Source organism: Cladophialophora immunda (genome assembly GCF_000835495.1).
Source record: "Cladophialophora immunda strain CBS 83496 unplaced genomic scaffold supercont1.1, whole genome shotgun sequence".
Lineage (NCBI taxonomy): Eukaryota > Fungi > Ascomycota > Eurotiomycetes > Chaetothyriales > Herpotrichiellaceae > Cladophialophora > Cladophialophora immunda.
The window spans coordinates 7,674,384-7,686,017 of NW_015622541.1; the positions used below are offsets into that span (position 1 = coordinate 7,674,384).

The 11,634-nt window shown below is 51.8% G+C and overlaps 4 protein-coding genes across 4 annotated transcripts; 3 read left to right on the forward strand and 1 right to left on the reverse strand.

The window, feature by feature from the left end:
* Positions 1 to 3,864: 3,864 nt before the first annotated feature.
* Positions 3,865 to 6,477, forward strand: PV07_02241 (uncharacterized protein; the record flags this gene model as incomplete). The annotated part of the gene is made up of 1 exon (XM_016388839.1): positions 3,865 to 6,477. The coding sequence occupies one exon, from the start codon at positions 3,865 to 3,867 to the stop codon at positions 6,298 to 6,300; it is 2,436 nt and encodes an 811-aa protein (XP_016255767.1). The 3' UTR covers positions 6,301 to 6,477.
* A 347-nt stretch (positions 6,478 to 6,824) lies between these two features.
* PV07_02242 (uncharacterized protein) lies at positions 6,825 to 8,516 on the forward strand (the record flags this gene model as incomplete). Its single annotated transcript, XM_016388840.1, has 3 exons — positions 6,825 to 7,689; positions 7,737 to 8,394; positions 8,486 to 8,516. 3 exons carry the CDS (start codon positions 6,825 to 6,827, stop codon positions 8,514 to 8,516), a joined length of 1,554 nt encoding a protein of 517 aa, XP_016255768.1.
* An 806-nt stretch (positions 8,517 to 9,322) lies between these two features.
* PV07_02243 (uncharacterized protein) lies at positions 9,323 to 10,168 on the forward strand (the record flags this gene model as incomplete). Its single annotated transcript, XM_016388841.1, has 1 exon — positions 9,323 to 10,168. One exon carries the CDS (start codon positions 9,323 to 9,325, stop codon positions 10,166 to 10,168), a length of 846 nt encoding a protein of 281 aa, XP_016255769.1.
* A 270-nt stretch (positions 10,169 to 10,438) lies between these two features.
* On the reverse strand, positions 10,439 to 11,595 carry PV07_02244 (uncharacterized protein). The gene is made up of 3 exons (XM_016388842.1): positions 11,300 to 11,595; positions 10,933 to 11,244; positions 10,439 to 10,877 (listed from the first exon to the last, which is right to left on the reverse strand). The coding sequence occupies exons 1-3, from the start codon at positions 11,465 to 11,467 to the stop codon at positions 10,842 to 10,844; spliced, it is 516 nt and encodes a 171-aa protein (XP_016255770.1). The 5' UTR covers positions 11,468 to 11,595; the 3' UTR covers positions 10,439 to 10,841.
* Between the last annotated feature and the right edge of the window lie 39 nt (positions 11,596 to 11,634).

Sequence of the window (11,634 nt, forward strand, 5' to 3'; positions counted from 1 at the left end):
TATGATTTCGACTGAGAACCCGTTAGAGTAGGCGCTAGGCCGGATTTGGACACCGCGGGTGGCCCTTTTTGGACGAGGCCGCGGCGTGTTGCCTTTGAGAATGTACGGCCATACCGAGGCGGAGACCCCGTGGGGATACAATGGGGACTGGTGTCAATCTGGAGAAACTACACTATGACCTCGGAGATGGGGGATCGCAATGTTGACTACTCTGGAATAGTGCCCCAAGAAAATCTATTTCAAAGCATTGAACTTTGAGGGATCATACTCAAATCTTGAAAGGATGTGCTCCTGCTATATTACATTACATATGGCTACGCTACTGGATCAGTGATCTGTTCCGAGCTTGTACAATCCCAAGTTCAGCGCTGTATCTAGTGGGTAAAAAGCTGTAAAGTGGTAAGGTCTAGGACGAGCTGGTCCCTTTGGTCCGCGCACGGTCATATCTATTGGATTGGTACCAAATCAAATACCAGGAGAGAACAGTCTTGTGCAGACCTGGCGTCAAAGCGACGGATGGTATTGTGTTGAGATTCTCTGGAAACCTCTCTTATCAGAGAGACCTTACGATTCCGTTAGTCGACAGATAAATGCCCAGAAGAAGACACCACAGGAACCGCAGATTTAAGAAAGGCTACTTTAGCGATAACATTCAGGCTTCATGTCAAAGCGTGATAGTCTGTTGGAGTGGTTACAAGGCTCTTCTAGCATGAACCAAACTGTAACTTTCATAGTTGCCTTCGAATACTCTCATAATTGAATACAACGTGCCCCAGTGCACGCTAGGTCTTTAACACAGCCCGAGGTGACTGCTATAAATGGTTGGGACATACATCATGTGCTAGTAGGGTACGAAATGAGTATTCAATATCATAACTACACCTCGGTCCTCGGACTCTACACCAGTTTTGCATACTTTTAATCTTGATATTCATAATATCCTAACACGAGCTTCTCTATTCTTTTGATGTCCGAACGCCGTACTTCAGTCAAGTAGACATATCGAGGCAGATTCTTCTCGTTTTCAACAGGACTCACTCAAAGTCTTCATCATGGCTGGTGATCCAAAGGACGGAATTTTGCAGAAACAGAAAATAACTTTCTTCAACGTAGCAGTACTCGTTGCACTAGGTCTTGGTTCGATCGGCCAGGGGTATTCTGCTGCAATAATTGGAACGACGCTGGGTGAGTCTGATGTTTGTATATATTCGCCATCACTTGACTGACAAACCTAGGCCAGCCATCTTTCATTGAATACTTCCATCTCGACACGCGAGAAGATGCTACCGACCTCATATCAACCATGAACGGTATTTTTCAGGCTGGAGGCGTGATAGGAACTATATCCCTTCCTTGGGTTGCAGACAGGTTCGGCAGGAAATGGGGGTGTGCGGTGGTAAGTGATTAGACCGTCATAGAGCACAAACAGCTAATACTCGGAAGCCCGCAATCCTAATCCTCGTATCTGGAGCCATCTTAGCTGGTTCGGTCAACGTGGGAATGTTCATCGCCTTCCGTTTCTTCTCAGGCGCCGGGTGTTGGTCGACTCTCGCTGCAGTCTCCGTCATGATGAACGAGATTACCCCTGTTCACATCAGAGGAGCAATGGTCGACATCAATGCGGTGATGTATGTTCTGGGCTACGTTTTTGCGTGCTGGGTGGGCTTTGGCTGTTACTTCTGGACTACTGGCGGTTCAAACACCTGGAGGCCGCCAATCGCCATTCAATGTTTCTGGCCGCTTTGCCTCCTTACTGCCCTCCCTTTTCTGCCGGAGAGTCCGCGGTGGCTATGCATGATGGGACGAGATGCGGAGGCCGAAAGGACGCTCTTGAAATTGCATGCCGACCCCAAGGACCCAAGCAACACAGTTGCCAAAGCAGAGTACTATCAGATCAGGAAACAACTTGAAATTGACAGAACTCTCGGACAGTCTTGGGCATACATCGCCAAGAAGCCTTCTTACCGGAAGCGCGCGCTCCTCGCGCTCCTCACCACTGCCATCACGCAGGCGTCGGGTGCATTGGTAATAAACAGTATGGTGCTCTGACATTCCGCACATCTCTTGACCCGTATTCTGACTTGTGGCATCCAGATTATGGACCTTCCCTGTACAGAAATCTTGGATACAGCACGGTGAAACAGCTCGTTCTGCCTGCGGCGTGGATCACATGTGCACTAGGTCTCAACATCTTGGCCATGGCACTTGTGGATCGCTTTCCACGGCCCAAGTACATGGCATTTGGGCTTTTTGGGTGCGCTGCATGTCTGGCCGTCGAAGCTGCGCTTGTGGCCGAGTTCGTGCCCTCGGATAATCAGTCCGCCTTGGAAGCAGCCGTGTCTATGTTGTTTGTCTTTATCTTCTTCTATGAGCTGTTTGTCAACGGGACTCAGTGGACTTACCTTGGGGAGATCTTTCCCACTCACATTCGAGCAAAGGGGGTCTGCCTTGGTGTCGCTAATGTTGCTCTAATGAACCTCATCTGGCTCCAGAGCGCCCCGGTGGCTTTTGCAAATGTGGGCTGGAGATTCTACTTGGCTTTTATTGTCCCTTGTCTCCTGGGGGCCGCGGTGATGTGGATCTGGTTCCCAGACACCAAGGGACTGCCGCTTGAAGAAGTGGCTACAATTTTTGGAGACAGTGACGAAGTTGCGGTGTATCAGAGAGACCTGGAAGTCGAGTTCAACACGCAAACCATCACCTACTCTTATCCAGGAAGCGATCACAAAGGAAACGAGTAGTTCGCAGCAGAAAGAGTGGAAGACAGTCAGGGAGAGAGAATGGCAGCTGGAAGATACTGATATAGATCTAGGTGTTGCTAGGATCTGAAGTATATATCCTACCGAGTGGTCTCAAACGTGCAAAATTCGATACAAGCTTCCTCGCCATACTAGCAAATTGCCCGATAGCAGATAACGGTCGATCGCCCAAGAAGCCTCCTTAGTCTCCGATATTTAGGCTCGCTCCAGCTTGTCCTTACTTGGGGCCAAGTCCCGGCACAAGCCTCCACAAAGATGGGGATATCATGTCTCCTCAAGCTTGGAGCTTTTTAGGAACCAAAGAACTAGGCAGAACCAGACCTCATCCGCCCATCAGCTCGGCGCCAAATTGCCATTGCAACGGCGTTTCAATCGAGGACTTTGCGAAGACCACATGCTAGAAGCTGCCACCGAGGTCTCTTTTGGTATGATGGTGAGGATGCCGTCTGTGGGAACATCTCGGCCCGTGCAAGCGGCATCAGCGGATCATCTGCATCTCTCACTCGCCCAACACTCGCACGCTAGGGGACCAAGTCCCTAGGAGGTCCCCATGTTGGTTTGACTACAGTCCCCGCAACCGTGCGGGAGTGCCCACAATGAAGACTCCTAAGACCTTGTACCACACCTTGCACAACACCACCAGGCCAAACAACACAGAGGCGAGAGCTTTTCAGCTTTGTTGAAGCTGAAGAATACACGGCATACTCACGCTCACTTGGACAACTTGATAGGCTCCGGCTCTTCCGCTCAATCTGAGGGGCACAGCTATCCGTACAGCTCACATGCACGTCCTATGCTCTCGCTTTCATCCCAAAATCCCTCGATGCATTAGTGTGGCCTAACACGGTCAACAGTCGACTAATTAGGCGATTTCAGCTGCACGTACTTCGTCAAACAGGGTGGGCGAAGGATTCGATTGATGGAATTCGACCCCCATCTTCGGTATAGCCGTTGAAGATCGCTCACGGTCGCAACGGTTTTACGTGAAAACCGATGGACACTCCCATGTACCCGTACGTGTGCGAGGTGCCTCAAAATCCCTTGCACCTCGCGATGCGTTACGGACTGCTTTCCCCTCCACCGAAACGGCATCGAGGTTATCACAATGGATGATAGCGGACCTCTTTACAATGTGCGCATGAAGCGCGGCCAAGGGTACAATTCCTACATTCAAGAAGTTCGAATTGACAATGCCGTCACAATCACCAAATTTCCGGAAAACCCAGCACGTACAAGCGCCTCAATCAGCGAAGCCGACACGCTTACGCCAGAGCACACGAGGAGCGATTCGATTTCAAGAGCAGCGCCAGCACCAGCACCAGCGGCAGCGCCAAAGCAGGGCGTGGATATGAACGATATCCTAGCGACACTGACCGAAAGCCTGAAGAAAACCAGTGTCGAAACTCCACAGCAACCGAAACTGCCATATTTGCTCAAATTGGATCCCAATGCTCGCCACAACCAGACAGTGACCTTCTCTTCAAAGCAAGTCAAGAGCATTGTTGAAATGAACAATGCCATGGGATTCAATGCTTCAGCTGCAATTAAAGCCACCAGCCTAGGTCCTGGTGCAGAGGCTCGAAGCAGTCTTGCCACTCGAGATGATCTTAACACCAACGATGTCAATTTCCTCGTCCATGTCAAGGTTGTCAATGAGGCTGATGATCGCAAGGAAGAATGGTCGTTCAACGAAGTTCCAGGTCTGAATGAAGCCCTTGGAGACGACAAGGCGCCAGGCGCGATGAAGGACCCGCATTCCAGGAGTGTCGAATTCACTCGGATTTATGGCGACTGTTTCATATCCGATTTTGTAGAAGGAGGTGAAATTTATGCCTGGGTTGGCATCAAGTCGCAAGACCGCAAGAACTCTAGACAATTGGCTGTACACGCTTCAGCGCAGTTGACGCCTATGGGTCTACCAGTGCAAGCCTCAGGTGAGATGGATGCCTCCCAGGAACGAAATCGACTCTTTTCTCAAGCAACCACTTCCATCCGGATTCAGTGGCGAGGTGGTGGCCAGATCAAGAATCATGACTTCCCATGGGGCATGGACAGCTTGATCCTGATAGCCAACGCCTTCCCTTCGATGGTGGCAGTGAAGCCTGCTAAGATTCGAGCCGTCCTTACTCCGTACACGGCTCTGAAAAGTTTCCACGACCACCGGCTGGCGAATCCGCGAATACCTCTACCGTTGACCTACGATCATTGTGCCATTTATACCAGTACGCTATATGAAGACTTCATGGCGTTCCAAGACTTGTGCGAGAAGCTGAACGCCATGATTAAGGACCCACAGGACTACCGGAATCGTGACGATGAAAAATCTAAGATGAGCAGTCAGAAGGCTGCTCTCCAGAGTGGAGATGTTGTTGTTCCTACAAGACGGAATACCATCGACTTTGGGACTTCGGAGATGGACGATCCAACTTCAGAGGCCTGGACAGACAAGAAGACTCGGGCGCTCTTGAACCTCGACATCATCCTCCGAGATCCAACTCCCAAGCTCACCAATATGGACCCAGATCCGCAGAAATTAAGCATGATGAGACTCCTTTGTCGCTCTTCAATGATCTACATCCAGGAACAGGCAGCCGCACTAGTCGTCGACCCAGCGAGATCAATTACCAAGCATGACGACCAAGGTCGGCATGTGTACAGTCTTCCGAAGTATATCTGTCCGGGTGTCATTCAAAGCATATTACCAATCCCCAAGTTCGATAACAGCGGGAGTGAGTGGCGAGATAAAGAGATCGCCGATTTGCAAGGCGTGGAGCATATTACCAACGACCCGGTGAACTACTGGTGGGATGTGATGGGAGAGCCATTGTCTCCATACAAGAGTTACGAACACTTTGCGATTGGCAATTTTGATCTCGACGACGAAGAGTACCCCCAGCGAGTTGCTGTGCAGCCTTTTGCAGCCGGATGGTATCACAGCCGCCGTATCAAGGACGGTCACAACGCCATTAGCGGTATCGGACTGGGATATGCAAACAAAAAATCACCTTCGCATCACAATGCCAAATCAGTTGAGGCGGAAGAGTCCAGAGAAGTCAAGAAATCCAGCGCCAAAGAACGATCCACCATGTTCGCTAATATGTACGTCGGGTCCAAGCCTACAGCAGACCGCTGGAAACAGATTGAAGACCGCAACCTCAGTGCCTCCTCCATCAATCGCGTTCACGTCTACTACCGCCCGGGCGCTGGCCGTATTGCAGGACTTGAGTTCTTATCCGATCCGAATCCTGCAGATTTTAACGACGACTCGAAAAGAGTGACGCCAGTGTTCATTCACAAAGCCTGGGATCCAGACGCGACCGCTGAGGGCAGCATGACGGCCAAATTGCCGGATAAGATGGAAAAGCAGGCCTTGTTCCCGGGAGACAATGTCTTGGACGAAAATATGGACAAGAATTGGATGTTTGCTGGGTTGATGGGCGCTTTTGAGAAAGTTGGACCTCCGGGAATGGGAAGGTTAAAGAACGGCAGGGTCTTGGTGAAGGTTGCAGTCGTGTGGAAGAAGAGGCCAGGAGCTTCATGAAGCCACTTGCGAGATACCGGGCATTAAGCGCCCTTCAGAAAGAGACGAACTGAATGAGGTTGTGGATTGCTTGCCAGCGTTTGAGCGAACTCTTTTGCATTTCTGCGGTTGCAGTCGTTGCCTATGAGCATTATCCACGTTAGCGGAGCCAGTACCTAATGATGCACGATATTATGGGAGCAACCAAGCAAGCATGGACTCCGCAAGCACTATGCCCTAAGTTCCTTCCAGTATCTGGTTACGGTCTTTGTCCCCTCTCCTCGCCAGCCTTGTGCTCGATGGTTCTTGGGAGATGCGCTGTAAAAGCGGCAGTACCGAGTGGGTGATTGTATGGTCTAGCCGAATAGGAATGAATAGAGCGGCATCATATCCTCCCTAAAGGAGTCGAGCTTGCGGTGAATTTACCTGGAGCTCTTGGCATGGATCTGGTGACAATGAATACAGCTCGCTTTTCTCCTGCTCGACTGCGCAGTTGCTGTGTCTGATCCAGTTGGCTTCGACGCTCGCCTCCCTTTCACGAGATAATGGAAGGCCTGTTTACCTGCTTGAGATGTGCGAGAGCACTCTCAGGCGTAGCTCGACAGCGCCCGAATGCGAGATTCGTCCAGCAGATCCCCAGTCGTCGTAGCTTCACCTCCAGTACCTCGTTGAAGCACACGCCACGCGATCAATCGCGAACGGAGCAGACCCGGAGCTCTAAAAGGTCGATCCGGTCTGCGTCTACCGCCACGGCTCCTGCAGAAGAGCCAGATAACTTCGAGCGACACAATATCCCCCCTACCGATTACGGCGAGTGGCGTGCTCATGGCCGAGTTGTGCTGGGACGCGGCAACCTCTTCCACCCCTTCTCCAAGTCGCCAATTCCGGAGATCCGGCAAAGAGCGCGGTTCATGAAGCAGCATGCATTGTGTCCACACCCTGTGCATCAACAAACCCGCGTGCCAATTTCACCGCACGATCCGGAAGCGAGGAAAATCGAGGGTGTGAGCACGGAACCCCCAGCGCACGTTTCATTTGAATGCCCAGATTGCGGCATAGCGACATACTGCTCGGAGGAACATTGGGCGGACGACTTTGAGGCACATCTAGAAATATGCGATACGCTGAGACAAATCAATGAGGACGATCACGATCTAAGATCGGGAAGATGGTTTCCCGAATTCGAATATCCTGGGCCTCAAATGGATGAAGCTTTGGTGAACATGACCAATTGGGATACATATCTCTATACGCGGCAGTTTGAAGCCGTCAATGATGAGAGAAGCATGCGACAAGTCACCAAATTGTTGACGTACCCTCTCACAATAGGGAGTGTTTTGCATGAGCTGAGCCCATACAATATCAGGCCCGGTGGGCGGTTAACTGCAGAAGGGCTGAAGAGTTTGTCAGGTGAGTTTCATTTTCGTCACAGCACTGCTCTATGCTGACCCGGACAGCTCTAAGATATACTCTGCATCCGCCGAAGACGGGCCAAGGCAAAGACATCAAAGGTCTCAGGCTGTCGAGTCCCCCAGTCCGGATATTCGTCCTAGGTGCACGAGCCGAGTCGTCTCTACCCCGTGAGGTGTGGACGCAGTTGTCCTACCTTTTCCCTCTCTCCCTGATTCATCTCATCTTCATCGGACCCGAGTCAATGATGAATCGGGACGCAGAATTTCCTCTACCAGAGAGAACGGCCCAGAATCCATTTGGTGCCATCATCGAGGACCGTGTGTCGCCAAAGATGAAAATCACTACCTACGTGGACTATTTCCACACTTTGCATGAAGCGAACGCGTTTTATCCCTACGACCCTTATTTCGATTGCTTCATGTTGTTCCACCCTGGCTTAGGGCACCCGGCGTCTTCACTCGAGTGGGAAAGCACCTTGCCGCGACTGCTCGAGACCAAAATCCCTGTGTTATGCACAGGATATACGGAATGGGACATGACGCGCGACTGGCAATGGGTCATGGAGAAATGTGCAGGCGAAGTCGACTTGCTAATGGAACCTGGGGAGAATAGGTTCCGGTCTCTCAGATGGGACTTGAATGACCTTGACCCTCAGGACATTAGCTGTGGGAACTGGGGCGTATGGGCTTTCAGAGGCAAGAGGTATGTGATCTGTCTGCCGTTGTTGAGACGGCCGCGAAAGTTCCAATGCCGTATTTGTCCGTGCTCTCTTGCTGACGATACATCACTCCAGGTACGAAGCAACTCGCCGTGACCAGACTTGAACCTTAGGCCAAGGCGTTCTCACACACTGTACTATTACAAAAAGAGACCGGCAGCGGTGATGGAATGAACAAGTAGCGAGAGATTTGCCCAGCGGGACGGCATCATGGATTCTCAAGTGTTCACTCTCCGCGACTGCGCCGAGCTTCTCCTGCTTCTAAGCATCGATGCCAAGTTGATCCGCTGCTGTCGCCCAGATAATTCCTAGAATGGCTATCAAGCTTCCGATCATTATCTCATCCCGAAGACTTGAAAGGCTTAGCATAAGAAATTTGAGGTCAGGCTTACCAGGCAGACTCTGATTAACTGAGGTCGCCGAATGATAAATACGCTCAACATCTGTGGGTGGAACATGTTACCGGATCGCTTATAGTATAGGGGTTTTTGGGCACTGCCTCGTCGGTCTTTGACGTATCTATTTGGCGGATACGCCCCTTGGCAGTGGCAAGGCGGTTCGTGGACCAATGCACGGCTCGGTGCTAGATGCGGATTGCCCAGTCGATTCTGGGGAAGGGGTGTTGATGATTCAACATCCGTTCCCGGTTCGTTTGTAGATTGTCATTTGGAAGAGGGCTGTGCTGTGCAAAGTCGCCTTTGTTTCTGCTTTTTGTCAACTATACGTAAGAAGCGCATCATTCCTCACTTGAGCTCTTTGTTGAGTTGCGCCCGGCGCGTTTGTTACATTACAGTCAACTACCTACCAGTACTCGCCGGCACGATACCGAGGGGTTGACCTGACCTATAGTAATATCCCCAAATCTGATCTCTCCGTCACCAGAAGAAAGTGGTCCAGCAAGTGCAAACAGCCATGAAGTTCCTCCAAATCACCCTCCTCTTTTGGATCACGTCGTTCGTCGCCGCCGTTCCGCCCTTGTCCCCCTCCACTGATCTCTCGATCCGTGGCGCGTCTGCTCTCGACTCCTTCAACCATCTCGAGAAGCGCAAAGGTGGTGGGGGTGGTAAAGGGGGTGGAGGGGGCAGCAGTTCCTCTGGCGGATCCAGCGGCGGACGCAGCGGTTCTGGCTCCTCAGGCGGCTCATCTACGAGACCAAACGGCGTGCCTTACTCCTTTTCCTCCTCCTCCAACGCTGGCGGCCGCACGCGAGACGGGTCGGGAACACCCAAGACATACGGAACCAGATACACGGGCGGCGCGGTGGTGCCGTTCACCGCAGGCAAGCGCTCGCCGACTCTGGGCGTTGCGCCGTTCTTCATCGGCGCGGGCGCGCTGGCCTTTTTCCCCGGCCTGTGGCTCTACGGCAGTGTTTGGGCGTACCCGTACGGCATCCCGTACTACTGGACCGACAACGACGGGCGCAACCGCACCTCGAACGTGACCTGCCTATGCCAGCAATACCAAGTCTGCGGCTGCGACCCCAGCAACAACTCGACGTTTCTGACCCAGGTAGTCACCAACGGCAGCTCGACCCCGATTGCGCCCGTCAACACCAGCACCGTCAGGACCGTGACCTTCAGCAATGGCTCGACCAGCACGTACGTCAACGGCAGTCTCGCCAATGGCACGACCGCCAGCGGAGGCACCGACCCGAGCGACCCCTCACAGGTCAGCGCCGGTGTCCGAACCGTCATGGAGTTGAGCGGGTATTGGGTCATGATTGTGATTGTGGGCTGGGGCATGTGGATGACTGCCTAGACAGAGAGAAGGTGAGAATAAGGGAAGACGTCGAAAATACACAAAATTTTGGATGGAGTGAAGACGTCCATCAGGAAGAGCAGATGCTCATTGTTGGGAAACTCGACGCTGGCTCCCAACAGGTACCGAAAGAATGTTTTCAACACTGGCTTTGTTGTCTCCCGAAAGAGGTCATCGCACCTTGATCGAGAAGAGGTTTTTTTTGGCATTGGCATCGACGGAGACTGCATATATACAGCGCGTTTGTGTCTCTCGTTACTTGGATTCACTATGTAAATGCTTTGACTTTGGAGATTTTGCATATTGTGCGTAGACACTTGTGCTCACGATGGAGGTTGTCTTTGAGAATGCAGACTTGGATCGATAGATATACGAATGGTGCGAACCGATTACACATTGACGTCTGAAGGTTGATTTCGTTCGAACAAAAGTAAATTTGACCTTCCAAAACCCGCCTTTATAGCTATGTACACCCCTTTCTACAGCTGCGTACGATGTCTGAACGAGCAATGGTACGGCGCAAGAATATCATTGATCAATCCCGGCCAATGGATCCATCGCGTGTGAGAGGGTCGAGATCGCCTTCAACCTCCAGCACTACCACACCATTCAACTTTGGTTCAGCTTGACGTCCCACGATATTTGGGGATTTTGCTTCAAGATCACCGCTGATTTATTCGCCGTCAACTGAGTCACCGGCCATGTGTGCCTGTCACAGAGATTAGCTCGGATAATGGGGTCGCAATGGCTAAATGTCTGCTCACCCTGACAGCGCCTGGGCCACCAAGCTCCTCAAACAGTCCTCCTTCAAGTTCTCGAGGTGCACTCGGTTTGCCAGGGTACGTGTATGCGACGCCATAGTACACTCCCAGCACGCAAGTGATGAAGCCTGCCCACATCAAGACACCTCGCGCGCTGGACATGAACGTATAATCCTCCAGAGCGAAAATGCCGAGAACATCATTGTCTTCATGGACAGGCTCGCCAAAGTTGCGCCGTTCTTGCTTGTCGTCCCAGTCGGCATAGGGGTCACGGTGCTGTCGCTTGATTCGAGGCGGGTTAATGTAGTTGTTGTTCTTTGAGTGTCGAAATTAGCATCTCCCTCAAAGCTGTGACTGCAGGTCAATGTACCATTTCAGGATCGTCTATCTCTTCTCCAGCAGTAGCCTTCAGACATCTTGCCACAGAAAATTGAGCTCGAGGCAGGCGGAATTGAGGTCGGATTTGAGATTGAGGTCGGGTGCGGGCAAGGGATCGAGCGGAAGCTGCGGCCGAGGTCAAGGCCCGTCGAGAGAGCATGGTCGTGTCTAATGGGCTCCAGTGAGCCGGACAATGAGTGAAGCAGTTTCGAGGTCAAGTCATTCAGGTTGATGGCACAGACGGCTGCGAAGGCTTGACGTGTGTGGAGTGAGAGATGAGGGATGCTTGAGGATGAGGAATGGCGGGCAGTGATTGGTCTGGGCAGG